The 15,874-nt window shown below is 40.3% G+C and overlaps 1 protein-coding gene across 1 annotated transcript; it reads right to left on the reverse strand.

Annotated features, from left to right (window-relative positions):
• Positions 1–207: 207 nt before the first annotated feature.
• gng3 (guanine nucleotide binding protein (G protein), gamma 3) lies at positions 208–5,083 on the reverse strand. The gene is made up of 3 exons (XM_003450473.4): positions 4,825–5,083; positions 3,870–3,969; positions 208–1,651 (listed from the first exon to the last, which is right to left on the reverse strand). The coding sequence occupies exons 2-3, from the start codon at positions 3,966–3,968 to the stop codon at positions 1,523–1,525; spliced, it is 228 nt and encodes a 75-aa protein (XP_003450521.1). The 5' UTR covers position 3,969; positions 4,825–5,083; the 3' UTR covers positions 208–1,522.
• Positions 5,084–15,874: the final 10,791 nt, after the last annotated feature.

Consider the following 15,874-nt stretch of genomic DNA (forward strand, 5'->3'; position numbering starts at 1 on the left):
TCTATTGCTTTTATTATAAAACAATAAAAAGCAAGTATCACATTTGAACATGGTTTTTTTTTTTTGTGCATTTTATCAGAGAACACCCCAAGAGACAGAAAATGTTTGATGACAGGAGGCTTTATTTCAGTGCTTCGTTTCCATGGTTACCTTTTTTTCCGCCAAAGCTCCAGATTTGATATTTGCAACATGATGAAAATGTCACTCTTTTTTTTTTTTTTTTTTTTCTTTTTGAATGCTCCAAAGCAGGGGGGAGGCGTTTCCAAAAGTTCCAGGTCACGGACACGAGAAGAAGAGCAGTTTTCCGTTTCCTTTTATGAAAGTGGTATTGAAACTTAACAGCTGACAGTACTTTAGATGGAGAAAGTGACACTGGTTGATCCTTGACTTTTCTGGAAACCACTAAGCACCCCTGCTCTGGAGATCCTCTGATCATTTAAAATGACAATGACGCACACTTGTCCTTAAAAGTACATTAAGACTGCTTCATTTACTTGTTTTTTTTTTTTTTTTGTCCTAAAGAATTAGAAAATTATTATTATGACAGGCTCAGAATAACCGATTAGATGATCTTACTTTAGTGGCTTAGATTAGATGTTGAAAGTCCATAACTCCTGGAATGTGTTTGGGTTTGTGTGTGTGTGTGTGCTATTTAACTACAAAATCTCAATTTGACAGTGATCCGATGCACAGAATTGTTGCTCAAGTTTCACAGTAGCACCTATGCATACACACACGTCCACATCCACACTACGGCAATAGTATAGAAATGAGCAAAAAAAAAAAAGAGGCTAAAATCTTAATAAACCCCCCCCAAGAACAAATCAATTGCATGTGTCCAGTTGTAAACAAGTAACTGCCAAGACAGGGCTAAACAGTGAATGACGAAGGTCACAATAGATTAGATTAGAAAAAAAATGCTGCTACTTGTGAGAAGAGGATGCGTATTATGACCTCTGCCTACGAGTAGACAAAGAATGAAAATGTGTTTGATTACGCGGCATTAGTCTTCTCATTTATGGGGAATTTAAATGGGGAGAGCTGAGACATGTCCTCCATAATCCCTAGACCTAATGTGGTAATTTAGCTTCCCAGTTTCAATATGAATCTGTTGCCTGTGACTGGTGAAGGAATAAGATACTTGGTGATCATGTTGTCCCTTCTGGCAGTTACTTGTAACCTATTTGAGCATGAGATGCATGTGTTTTCATTCAGATGAACGTCTTTGTTTTTCCCCTTCCCTTGAGACTTTTAGCAACTTTGTGATATTTCTAACTCTTTATTGATTAAATGTTAACTTATTCTTGTTTGCCCTCCTCTAACATTGAGACAGATGTTCGCAGTATAAGAATTTAGTTCAAGACATTTTGTAGTTGGTTATGTACTGTACATCGGCAGCTTTTATGCAACGTTACTATAGTACATTAATGTCTTATTCAGATTGGAAGTACATGTACACACTGTACATAGATGTACATACTGTACAGTTGTACTTTTTCATCACAACAATCCCTGATTTGTCTCAAAGCAAAGCGCAGAAGAACTTCTTCTCCCTGAAGGGGTTCTCTGAGGTGGGCACGGGGGTGATCAGGGGGTCGTCACAGGCGTGTGCGTCGCAGTACGCCATCAGGTCGGCTGCTGCCTTTGATACCTGGAGGTGGAGATGATGGGGTTTAGAGCATTTAATTACATTTTTTCCCCTTTACACTTTCCCCTCATCCCGCCTCCAAGTGGTCACAGCAGGGAGCTGGCTGCCCCTCCCTGATCCTGGTGATCTGCAGGTAATTTCCCTGTAAAATCAGGAACTTAGTGACTTCCTCCCCACAGTCGCCAAATCCTTGCTTATAATACTGTGTGATTAATATTAAATGAATTTAAAGCACCTTGAGATGCCTCTTGCTGTTATAGGAGTCATCTCAAGGTGCTTTAATAGCGACAGTTATTGATTTTTTGCATGCTGCTTTTAACCCGGGTGGTACGGTGGTATAGTGGCATTGCAGACAGAAAATCCTCGATTTGAATCCACCAGCCGGCCGGGACCATTCTGCGTGGAGTTTGCATGTTCTGTGTGTGTTAGATTGGTGATTCTAAAATGGCCATAGGAGTGGCTGGGAATGGTTGTCTGTGTTAGAAATGCGACAGACTGGTGACCTGTGCAGGGTCCACTTCACCTTTTGCTCCATGGTAGCTGGGACAGGCTCCAGCCTCACCATGAGCCTGAAGTGGATAAACATAAGTAAACGGATGGGAGGATTGATGGATGTTTCAGACCCTCATCCTTGTTGTTTTGAGGTATGTCTGGGTTTCTTTGCTGTGATCGTTTATATGTATGAGCATTATTTTGGCCTCTGCTCTTTCTCATCTGTATTTTCACAGGTGCACTGTGGAACAGAGTCAGAACATGAAATCTTTGTAGGACTCTCACGAACCCTGCTACTGTACTGGCTTATAGTTTTAACAATGGCTGGAATTTCCCACTTGTCTCTCATTTTTTCTCTTTTCTTTTCTAAGATCTGTTCTTTATCTTTTTTCCCAGTTTTGTTTCCAAGATTGTTTAAAGATAATCTGTTTATCAGTGTTCCTCATCCATCCGGGTCCATCCATGTCACTGTGTACAGCAGGAGAAGTGTGTGGGTTTTGTTTTTTTTGGGATACCTCTTTATCTCCCATGCTCCAAGTAGCCTCAGCAGATGGCTGTGCATTTCTGGGACAGTTTCTGTCTCTTCCTGCTAAAACTGAGTTCCTTCTCTCCACTGTCACTAAGTTTTTACTCTTAGGGTCTCATCTGATGTTTGGTTTCTCTCTCTCTAATTCTGTACTGTAGGTCCTTTGTCTTACGAGATAAAGCACCTTGAGACAACTTGTAAACTGGCATTAAATAACCAAATATATTTCATAATAATAAAAAACCTGCATTTAAGTTGATTTGTCTTTAAAAAAAAATACCCCATTTACCCAAAAAACCACACACACACACACACACACACAGTAGCCAGAACCTAAAACTGAACTGGGTCAAAATTAGCTTCAGGAAATCTGGATAAAAATTTGAATGTGTCTGTATGGACATACTACTGTAAAGAGGATAAAACATAGCGACACCACAAACATATCAACAAAAATTAAAATTCAGTACATTCTTACTTGATTCGAATTTGTTTTAATTGACCCTGAATTGATGTTTGTATGTATGAATAGATAGTTTTCTTAATAAAACCTAAATATGAGCATGAAATGTGCAAACATAAAAGTAACTGAGCGTTAACTGAATTATTATTTAGCTCTTGTACTCCTCATGTGGATCTTTCTCTAACAACAATTTCAACCTTTACATTGAACAGCCAGATGTTTCAAAGGTTTTGACAGAGTGCTGAACCTCTGTGTGACAAGCGTTCTGCTTCAGGTTCTATTTATTGGCCAGAGGTGCCAGCAGATAAAGCTTATCTCTAAAACTTTGCTCTCATGTTAGCATGAGAGCAAAGTTTGCCTCCTGCTCATTTTAACGCTCATGGATTATTTCTTACAAAGAGGCAACGTGTCTCTGCAAGGTGGCTTTGATGCAATTAGGAACATCATGCAAGCCAAACACCATTTGGAAAGCCACCAGTGGGAAGCCTTCACTTAAAGTACGTTTGAGAAGGTCATCACTGCCTACCCATTATTGCTTACAACAAAATCTTCAAACCAAACTTGCATTTAGTTTGTGCGGCACAATTATTAGCATCTGACTGACAGAACTGACTTATCACAACATATCAAAGAATTCCTTTCTTGCTTTTTTTTAAAACAGAAAACTTTCGTTTGTGCTGTTTTGGACCAAACTTGAATTTTCAAGGGTTGAGCCTTCACGATAAATACGTGCGCCTCACCTTTATCCTGCAGAAACTAGCCTCGATCTTCAGTTGCTCCACCAGCTTCCTGGCTTGGCCGACACTCATGGTGCTGTTCACTGGGGTGTCTCCTTTCATCCTAGCCACAAACACGGCCACGTATAGAAGAGACGGGAAAAGCATTCAGTAGATTTGTGCATTTGTTTGACTGAAATGAAAGAAAATAATTAATCATCTTATTGTTTTTGTGTGTTGCATGCATCCTTCACTTTGAATGGATTTTTAGAGCCATGAAAAATATTACAAATGCAAATATGGTTGCAGTGAGCTATGGTGGCACTATTTATTGCCATTTTACAGGTTTATTAAGAGGATATTTATTTATTTTTTTTAAATAACAGCTGGCTGATCAAATGGAATACACATGAGAACCGGTTTTTAGACAAATACATTATATAGAGCTCTTAAGTAGCATATGACAAAAAAAAAACCTGTGCTCAAAAATTGTATTATATTATTTATGTATTTAGGCAAGCTGGGCTTTAATGTAAGCAAGAAGCCAGATATTATAAATATCAGTCAATACTGTGTCACAGAATCGGCACAGCTGCCACATTATGTCATCTGATATCTGATATGGGATCAAATGCCCATATATTTTCAAAAATGCAAAGGCAACACACAAACTGGGCCAAATGGTAAGCATCATTCACTATGGCCCACAGATTCTCCCACTATGAACGGGAACAGGCACAGAAATATCAAATGTAGAATGAAATAACCACTGCAGCCATTCACGAAATGATGCCCACATATAACTGATGGGGGAAAAAACGTGTCACAGATGGAAAAAGGACTGAAATTAAATGGACTGTCAGCAGGAAGGAAATGGGGAAAAGCATAGCATCAAAGGAGCGAATCTATTTGAACCATTCTGGACCTTTCCCCATTGTCTTTTTCCTTCTCCCTCCATCCACCCCCCTTTTCTCCTTACCCGTATTATATTCCTCTTCAGGTGCAGTCTTCCCCCCTCTTCTCTCTCTTTTTTCCCGTCTTTTTCTGCCTCTCTGGTGTCCCTCTGTCAGCTTATGGTTGGTGGTATCAGTGTAGCCGGACCCCACCCCTCACAGACAACAGCCTGGATGGTACCCTGCTCTGTACAGTCCAGTGCACTGCAATTCTGCCACAATGAGGACTAGATTTGCGGTGGATGGATAGGATAACCCCCTCGGCAGTGAGTGGTACCTGCCAGACAGAGGGAGGGGGGAAGCATTGGTAAAGGTTTTCTAATGTGGGTGGATTGTACCACGTTTGTGCTGAGGAAATTGGGGCCAACTGGAATCTCTCAGGTTTCAATCTCTGACACGGAGCAGGGCTGTCTGTGTGGTCTGGGATTAGTTTTTAGTGCTAAAATGCTATACACAGCTTGGGACGTGAGCTCCATTGGCGTGAATCATGATGCGTCTCTGTGCCATTTGTGATGCCCACCCTCTCCTCTGTTGCTATGGGGACTGCTGCAGTCTGGCTCAATGGTTTACATCACATTTTAAATTGGGGAGATGTCGGCTAGCATTTAAATAATTATGTGCTACAAATAATTCAGTAGAGTGGCTCAATTTGTACATATTATACTGTTAAAGAAAAAGAAAATGGCAGAGGGGACGTAGTTTTTGTCAGAAACCAGATTTTTACGACGCCGTTAGACCAAAGACGCTGTGAAGTTAAGAGCTCCATTAGCTCACCGCCAACAACAGCTATAGCTGTCGCTATGTACAAGAAGAAGAAAAAAACACCACTCTGTGTGTTTAACTCTACAGTGAAGACTGGACTACAAAATAATAGAATACTGACCATTGAGCAAAGTTAATTATATCAAGAGAAACTCGAGCAGACAGCCTGAAAACCTACAACACGGAGTTGAAGTTTGAAAAAGCAGTCCGACGCCATCTTTGCTATGCTAGTGTTTTCTTGACTTTAATGGCGCTGTGCTGCTGCCCTTCTCATCTCTTTTTCGACTGTGGTATATCTTTTCAGTTGTATGGTCTCTGGTTACTGAGGGGCGTATCGCGTTCCAGGTAGTTTGTCCTTTTTGCTTGCCATAAGTTGCTATGTTGGTATGAAATAATAATAATAATAATAATAATAATAATAATAATGATACAGTAGAACAGAATTTTAACTTTGTGTTTGGTGTAAAGTTGCCCAAATCAAAAGGAAATTCATTAAAAATAATTTGTTCTTTGTAAAAATGAGAAGGAAAAAGCCATCTGTGCGTGTCAGTGAACATTATTTGTGCCACGGTAAGGTGTGAGTGGTTCCCGCATAACCTATAACCACCAGCAATAAATGAGCTCCAGTTACAGACCATAGCTTATTTATTTGTTTTCTTCTTAAATAATAATTTTCGTTCCTTTTGCCTTTATTAGATAGTGTAATGGTGGAGCGTGGGTGGGAAAACATGGAGAGAGAGAGAGTGGAGGAAGACACAATCACAAATTTAATTTCAACTAACAATTTTGCTGTATATGGTGCAGACATGACTTAATCTACTGTTGATTACTCTGCTGCAGCGCAAACAATGGTGGAAGTTGAAAAGATAAGCTGCTACTGCGGTTCAAGAACTCCATCTGCTGGATGGTGCCGGCAGATTTGAATCAAATCTCAGCAGCAAGAAGCAACATCAAAAGCTGAAAGGAAAGCCACTAAAAATGTGTCGTCATTAGTGGCTTTTTAATTATAAAATTATAGCATGATAATGATGATAACTGCTGCTTTTTTCTAATCTACTTAATGCCAACTGATAAAACATTAACAGAAAGAACACAGGAAACAGGAATATGATGAACACATCTGCTGTGCACTATATATGTAATAAACCATACATCACACCATATTGTTTTGATATAATTTTAGTGGTATGACTTAGGGGAATAATGTTCCTATTCTTTACATGTATGGTATAGAATACAGTATATACCAACATAAGCTGTAGAAGTTCACTGCTTTTCAGGTCATTTTTCTGTCCTGTATTTTTCTGCTGAGCAGACCGATTTCAGGCAGCACATCTGAGAAATGAACCCAGCAGGTATTTGGCAACATTACTTGTATTGTGAGAACCAGTTTCAACCCTATGATAGTTTTTTTGTGCTGGCACAAACTCTGAAAAAACAGCGACAGCAGGTACAAACCACTACATGACTACAGGAGCTGTGTCTAAAGCACTCACCAGATGGTCTACCAGAGCTCCTCTTTCATCTCTGCAGGTTATTCTCTGTTATAATTAGTGTGGGTGCACATCCAACAGATAAGTCAGCTAATTATCTGATGCCGTACTAATGAAAAAAAAAAAATGGTGTCAAGCGTAAGTGGGAAAACAATGCAGGAGAAAATAGAGGTGTGGCTCGGTGAAAGGTCAACTTAAAATGTGCATAAATCCAGTTTAGCAAAATTTCAGGTGTTAACTCGGTGCTATGTGTGTGTTTCATTTTGCATCCTTTAAATGATGTTTTTAATGACCTTTTATTACACTCCTTTTAACATAATTAACAAAGCTTAATTAAGTTGAACATAATTACTGCCGTGCCACACTGGGACCTATGAATCTGGAGACTCAAAGCTGAGAGACAACCAATCTTATGTCTTTACTGCAGCTTCCCTCCATGCACCTGATAGGAAAATGATTTTTAGCAAACACAAATTTAGGACCATTTTCAATAACAAGGCAGAAAATGGCAGCGAGGATAAGATCTTGTCTTGTTATCTCCCTGCATAAGTAAAGAGGGACAATCACTTTCCTCCCAAACACACTGCAATTTCAAGAGAAACTCTCGTGACCCGGTCACTGCCTTGTTTTTGTCTGAAAGCATGTAGCACGCAGGGCACTTCTCTGCCTCGAGGTTGATGTCAATAAATATTGAAACAATGTTGGTAAAAGACTTTCATTTTAAGCCATTTGGGGCCATTGATTCCGCCGTGGTGCTGAAACGCTGGGTGTGTGTCAGCTCAACAGTCGGTGAAATACTCGTATCGAAGAGCGAAATGCTTAATGCATTATCTGTGGGAGCGTTTATGTCTGATGATTTCAAGCTTGTAAAAAGAGCTGGCGCTTTTAAATAAAATCTGTGTGGACATTTTCACATTAAAGCATCCGCTGCAATCGCCTCTGAGTCATCACACACCACTGGTTGATGAGCTATCTTGTAAAATGCCCACACTTTGATAGGAGGCTGGTTTCAGGAGACTGATGCAATTGTAGTGAGTAGATCGTTGCCATCATACCGCCACACACTGTACTAAAGGTGGCAACAGACGTGCCAGCAGCTTAGTGAAGCTTTTGTCGGACACATCTTTATCTATGTAAACATTCAGGAAATTCTCCATTGAGTAATATTTGAATGCGCTACAACCAGTTTCCTGAATATCACATAGTGGGTTTCTCTGATATGTTTTGGAGTAAACTGCAACGATGCTAACATTCTGACGCCTCGAAGACAGCAGTCACCATCTTCACCATAGTGGTTTAGATTCATCAGTAGAAACGCAACAGATTACATGTGTGCCAATGAGAAGGAGACAGGTGTAACAGTAAAGCTGCAAGGAGCAGATAGTGAAACCTGGGGTCAACCATCCAAATAAAAGGACAAGGCAAAAGAGAGAAGAAGAGAGAAAAGGCAGGGTGGAGTGAGTGGAGATAAGCGTCAGGGCAGCAAGACTGGGAGGAAAGGTTTCCGTGACGATAGTGAGACCTGCTATGATGTCTGGTTTGGAGACAGTAACACTAAAACAGAGACAGCAAGCTGAGCTGGAGGTGACAAAGTTAAAAGATGTTAAGACTTTCAAAGTTAGAGAGGCAAGGCTGGGATGGTTTGGCATGTGCAGAGGAGGGATAGTGGAGAAGATTCATGGATGCAGTGAAGGAAAACATGGAGAGTTGGTGTGACTTTAAAGGATGCTAGATGTAGGGTGAGTTCAAGGCAGATGATACACTGTGGCGAGACCTAAAGGGAGCACGTGAAAGTATCAGGAGGAGGAGGAGGAGGAGGAGGAAACAACTCTTCTGACTGCAATAAGTTATCTGGAAATCCATGGAAAAACAGCTCTCGGTTCCTTTGGTCCATGACCTCAGTAAAAGCTTTCCTGATGACTTAATGGGCTCACACGCTGGTTTCAGGTCACACTGAATAAAACATGAAGATCACTGTGTGAATCACGGTCATTATTAGAGCCACAGTCAGATCCACCCCTCGCTCGTCATATCTGGTTCGAAAACACACAGATGGTAACACCAAAAATATTCAGCTTAATGCTTCACAATAGGACATCATGGGGGCTTCTTTTATGCTGTCTGTGTTTGCTAGGCAGTACAACATCAGACTGCTAACATGCTTACAATGACAATGCTGGCAGGTGGCAGCAGAGACATTAGATAAGGAACTCAAAGAATCCTGAATAGAAATTTATGGGAGAATTCTGAACATGAAAGATAGATATCACGCCTATGCACCCATGTAGTCCAGTCAACAGCTGAAATGGGAAGGTTTACAACTGTTTTAAAAGCTGTAATGTGAAACAGTGCATGTGCACGTGTTGGGGCCACGTTTTGCCAAACCTTTTTTTTCTTCCTTTACTGGATATAACTCTCAGTTCTATACATGCAGTTTTTATGTCCCACTGAACCACTGAAGTTAAAATTATGGCTCTCCGCATTCACACCAGTGTGTGAATGTGTGTGTGAATGGGTGGATGACTGAATGTGTAAAGCGCTTTGGGGTCCTTAGGGACTAGTAAAGCGCTATACAAATGCAGGTCATTTACCATTCACATAGATACAGACTGCAAAGTAAATACATGGATTCAATCCAAGATGGCTGCTAAGTTGATTAGATGAAGAATGAAAGGCTCAGTGATAAAGTTTATCTCTACAGACAAATATGAATGTATGCACCAAATATCAACATAACCAACCAATACTTCATGAGTCTTATGATAGTGTTAGAAAAAAAAAGAGCCAGGGAATTAACCCAGTCATTGGGATTCATCTTCCACGAAACAGAAATTATTATACTGAGGCTTTGCAGACACATCACCCCTAATCATGCAATGTTAACTTGTCCACCATTTATAGTGACAATGTAGGATCAAGTGAATAGTGTCTCACTCATGCAGGCCTAGGGACTGGTCTGCAACCATCTGGCAAGCAAATATGTGTATTTCCTGACTGGTTGCAAGTGGTTGCTGGGAAAATGGCTGCTAAAGCACCAGTCATGCAGGTCTACATACTGGTCAGTGACCTCCTGGCAACCACCTGTCGCTATGGAAAAATGCTTAATCCTTAACCGGTTGGGAAAAACCTCCTCGTGGCTGCTTTGGTCACTAGCATATTGCCGCGGTCATAGTTTGAACAGAATCCCTCTGCTCTTTCCTTTTCCCCTCATCCTGAACCAGGGATGAGGGGAAAAGGAATCAGGCTCAGGGAGGGACAGATGGCTGCCCCTCCCTGAGCCTGATTCTGATGGAGATTTCTTTGTGTCAAAAGGGAGTTTTTCCTTCCCACTTTTGTCTTGGGGTGCTTGGGATTTTCTCTGCATTGTTCACCTTAAACTTTTACTTTAAGGTGAACAATCTCCATTTATGTTTTTACTACCGCTCGAATAGTAGTTAGTATAGTTAGGAGCAAGTATTTGCAGATGAACATGAAAAGTTAAATGAAAACCATAGCAACTTGCTAGCAACCAAAGCAATCACTTGTCCAGTCCCAAACCCCTGCCAACCAGCTGGGGAAGACGTATTTTTCCCTAGGAAATGGTGGTTGTGTCACATCCAATATGGCTGACAACGTTCTAGCAATGTGTGCAGGAAGTCAGGTGACTTCATGCGACTAGCCTCAATAAATGAATTCATGAATATTTGTGACTACAAAATTCACAAATTGATCTAGACATGTTAGGTGCCTACATTTTGCAAGGTACTGTATTTCAGTATGGACTGATGCACAAGGAAAAGGTTCATTGTGATGTGGTCCCCACAGTTACATATAGTTGATGCAGTATTGCTTTTATTTGAAGCAGTTATTACCAGGCAGATGCTGAGTTTGTTTTAACCTCTCTGTCTCTGATCGATCTGCCCCGGGGTGCTCCATCGCAGTGCTGTGAATCCCAAACCAGTTTTATATAATGATGAGCAAAGCAGATCTGGGTGGGGTGATCATAAGAATCGTCAATTGCAATTGGTCATTTGTATTGATGGAAACCTAAGCGTTCAATACTTTCCAAACAGACACTACTGAGTCCATTCAGAGAGTGCTGGTGATCGGTCAAGAGGGCGTACATCAGCCTATCACAGTGCACTGGATGTTTGTGTTCTCCCAGTGTTTACAGGTTTTTTTCTTTTTTTTAAATGTATGACACACACTCCCAGACATAATCATTTCTCAGATTTTCTTTATTAAAAGAGCCAGTTCCAGTGTGGTTACTAGAAATAAACATGGAGAACAACTTCACAATCCAGCCATCAGGTTTTGCACCACACACTTTAGGGATGCTATTATGGTAACATTATCATATTCAGCTATAACCAACAAAAGAGAGACAAGACAGCAGTTTAATCACTTGATGGGAAATCTTCAGTCATGTCATCAACATGGGAACCCGCACAATCAGAGCTGCTGCTAACCAAACATGTAAGAAATGGAAGAGAAAGTACATGAATGAACGAGTTTGTTAGCAGCCACTGTCCAGACAGCATTTCCATGAAGAACCTTATTTGCAGCTAGTGTGCTTTTGTGTTGCACAAGACTCCTGCCTGGATAAGAATTTGAACCCACATCACTTTTTTCATCATTTACATTTCAAAACTTTAAGCTTCCAAGCTTCATTCCTCTCTGGCAGGTCCTGGAAGCCTCAATGAAGGCCGATGTACATCAGAGATATATATCAGAAGGCTGACACTGGCTGATTTGCTAGTTACAGATTCTCTGAAGAATATTTAAGAATAACACCACGTGACTTTTTGCATATTATTTTGTGCTACACTATAATTTTTGATGTATTGTTTTGGACTATTTCTGAGGTCTACTCAATATTCTCAGAGTTTATATGACTCAAAGCATGTTTATGCTAAGAATATATTGTTTTACACGGATACAAATGAAACCAGGTCTAAATATATTCAGGCAAAATGCCTGAATGCGAAAGTCAGGTAAAGAGTTTTTCTTCAGTTGAAGGAACTTTTTCATTAGGCATTATTATAACTCAGGCTTCAACTTGTCGACCAATAAACAAAGTAAAACAGAAAAACAACAAAAATCACTTTGGGCAACTTGTTCTTGATCTCATGGAGATAAAATCAGCAGAAACTCTAGCAGCTAAAACCATGATTGGTTGCCCCTTATGCACAGAACACTTCAGTTTTGTGGCATACCGTATTTCTGTAATGCACTTAAAAACAAAACAAAAAACCCCCAAAAGTTCGTATTATGTCTAGAACAGCACTGCACCATGAGAACAGTGTTGCTTTGGGGTATCATTTACCACTGACGCTGTACTGAAGCCAATGCTGGTGCAGAGATATTTCAGCTTTTTGAGAACAAGCCCACATTTCGGGAATAAAATGTTCCAAAGTCTTACGTAGATTACTTTTACTGATTTCCATTTGAAGAAAATCAAGGGAGACAGTATCTGTGGGCTGCATCTGCAAACCATTGGTACATTTTTTGTGTTTACGTCTCTCATAATTACTAACATTGGTAGTCCATCAGTAGCTGTCCAGTAGCTTTGGAGCCAGCATGTCTGGTGCCAACTTCTTAGCATTGATAGTGCATCTGGACTCACATGTGTGTATAAAAAACAGTTAAAGATCACTGTGCTAACCACTGTTACTGTGAGCATGCATGCTGAAGTTTAGCTGGTGATGAATATCAAAGCACAGCTGAAGCTCACAGGCAGCAATGTTTTAATAATTCGTCATCTACTGATGAAGACTTTTAAAATATAATTTCATGGCAATTCATTCACTAGTTATTTTGACTCTATTTAATAAAAAAAAGTGCTAGTTAGAACAAAGGCAACACAAAACTGAAACCACTGAATTTAGTGGCTGTAGGTGCAACTGCTGCAAAATTCCCCAATGGTTGTTAGATGCTGTCCCCAGTTTTTGTCTGCCAGGATTTTTTTCCATACCTTCTGCTAGTAATGCTACGTAACAACTGCCTCTCAGACATGTCAAAATGTGGGCTTATTTTCAAAGAACACTGAAGCAGAACTGGTTCCACATCTGCACCATCACCTGCCGAAAAAAAAAAACTCACTATGGTTCAAAATCGGTTAGGAATAATCAGCTAATTAGAATTCATCCATAAATTGCTTCTCTGTGTTTGGAATAGATTTAATCGGCAGAAAAAGACATCACAGACTTTTTAACCACTGTCAGGAATGAGATGAGCTTTTAGAAACTGCTACATTTGACTCTTTCTTTCCATCCAGTCATGCTTGTAAAGGAAGACCAACAGGACAGCTACAGATCCTACGGTTGTGCACAGAGTCGCTTTGAGATTAACACACCGCACCGAAGCAGCACAAAGAAGCCTGGATTGAATTCAAACAATGGAAGCAGGGCCTCTGTATTCGAGCCCACTTTGTATCTGTCACCTTTAGCTTTTGGCATCGGCTAAATGTGACGTGCAGAATAATAGTCTTTGTGATATAGCAGCATTGTATTTGTCACAGTGCACCTCAAAGAATTATGAAGAGTATAGTCGGTACATGAAGGTAAAAATGTTTTCTAAATACGAGGACCAGTTATTACAATATGAAAATATTACATTTGCTTAAGATTAACAATCCATTATGAAAAGGGTGGGAAGGGGGGCACAGAAGAGCATCACAGGTTCGATAACATGAGTTTTTTTTAGGTCTCTGGAGGAGGAAGGACAGCGAATCAGCACAGCATTACTCTGATAGGCAAACCTGAAGAGTTCTTACCCCCTTTAGGAACGGGGTGGTCTACTTTTTCTCTTGAGTTATCCCATCATCATCATCATCACACCAATGAATCAATATCCTTAAACTCAGTATTTGGTACAGGGAGTAACACAATATCTAAAAAGAAGCAGTAAAATACAAACCAGGTTAATCCAGTTCCCACAAATAAGCAATGCACTGGTTTACACACAGTAACAACTTTTCTCTTTTCAAGTGCAAAAAAAAGAACAAAAAAAAAGAAAACAAAAAGAAAAAACTGTACGCACATACGGACACTCACAGAGACACTGGCCCTTCAGTTCATGACAATTAAAGAGAAACTTCCTTTCGATTTGTCTCTCGAGTACAAACATCTGAGGTCAGCAACGACTCGACTGCACAGCAAGTCCATACAGTGTAGAATTCAAAGAAATTGCTTCGGCAGCCACTTTGCATATAAAGTCTGTATAAAAGGAGCAATAGTAAGAGGCCCTCTTCAAACGTTACCGCTTCTCCTAACTGCGAGCTGAGCTGGAGAGACAGGAGGAGCGAACTGCACGTTTGGTTGATGTTTCTCCAGCTGAAATAAAGGCGAGAGGTAAAAACAGGAATACGGCGAGTTGAGCCCCCCACTCCAAACACCCACCCACCCACCCACCCACTCCCAAGTTTACAGAGGTCTGATAACAGTGGATGCAGTGCAACTCAAAGAAGATCCGATCCACATTATCACAGGAGAGTAGGAAGATGTCATTCCGTACAGACGGTCTTTCGTATACAAAACAAAGAGTCATGTAAAAAAAAGAAAGAAAAACAACAACAACACGTGTACGTGGGTACACTCCAACATGATGAAGACGGTAGAAAAATATAGACCTTTTCTTAAAGTCACTTAAATCCAAAAAGGTTTCAGGATAATTTCTTAAAGTCTTATTCAAACTGCTTAATCTGAAGGCATTTTGGTTTTAGAAAATTGTATCAGGGGATTTTTTTTTAAATTACTAGTTAAAATATGGAAGAAGCAACAACGAGGATTTGGTTAACATATCGCAAAAATTAATTTAAAAGCTGTGAATTTTGCAAATTTGTCAGCAAATTTGGATTTATTTGGGTCATAGCTCCCACCTGTAACCTGACATATTGTCACATTGTGGTCAGCTATGAGATTATTAAGAAACATGTTCCAAATCCTTGAACTTTACAGTCATTGGCAAGTCTGCACTACCGCTTCTTTCTTCTGTCTTTAAAGGACTAAGAGGCGAGAGCACGGCTCCAGCCTCCCTGTGACTCAGGATAAACAGAATGGTTGGATTAATAGAAAACAAGCACAAATGTCCCCTATTTGTAGACCTTTCTTTGAGGGACTGAGTCTTTATTCCTGTGCCTGTTAAACTGAGGCTGGGAAGAGTACTGCACATATTTCACATATGATATCAGACTAGAAAATGTATAAAATAATTTTCTACCTCAGCAGATTTCAAAACAGCAGCTCTAATCAGTTCACAGAAAGCCACAATGAGCCTCATTCAAAGCCTCACACTTATGCTACAGACAGACCACCACTGCACGACCCAAATTACTGTCACCATGTGCAATGAATTTGCGTTCTTGTTGCCTTTGAAATAGTTGCTCTGGAAACGACGACCAGATATGCAACCACTCGCAGTCAGCCGTCTTTAAAACAACTTTGGCCCAATGTGAAGAAGCAGTGAGACAGAGGTAGACTGCTATCGGTCTGGTATCGGTTAGCCTGGGGTCAAGTTGGCAATTACATGCAGTCTGTTTGTGATAATACATGAGTAACTGTAATAAATCAAAGAAGTCAAAGCCTGCTGCAGTCTCGACATAACCATAGAAGACTTCCATTCAGAGTTCAGCCAGAACCTCATAGATCTGAAACAGATCTATTTATTCTGGCAGGAACAGCAATTTTACTGCAAAATGATACAGGAATTCAGCGCTGTTGCTTTTCTATAGGAAAAAGGCCAGAATCCAACCAGCTGACAACAAGTTGAGTCGAGTCCTATTGCAGAGAGATGCATCACAGACAGGTTTGTCTCATGGACGCAGACTGACTGTAATTGAATG

This window comes from Oreochromis niloticus, linkage group LG10, assembly GCF_001858045.2.
Source record: "Oreochromis niloticus isolate F11D_XX linkage group LG10, O_niloticus_UMD_NMBU, whole genome shotgun sequence".
Classification (NCBI taxonomy): domain Eukaryota; kingdom Metazoa; phylum Chordata; class Actinopteri; order Cichliformes; family Cichlidae; genus Oreochromis; species Oreochromis niloticus.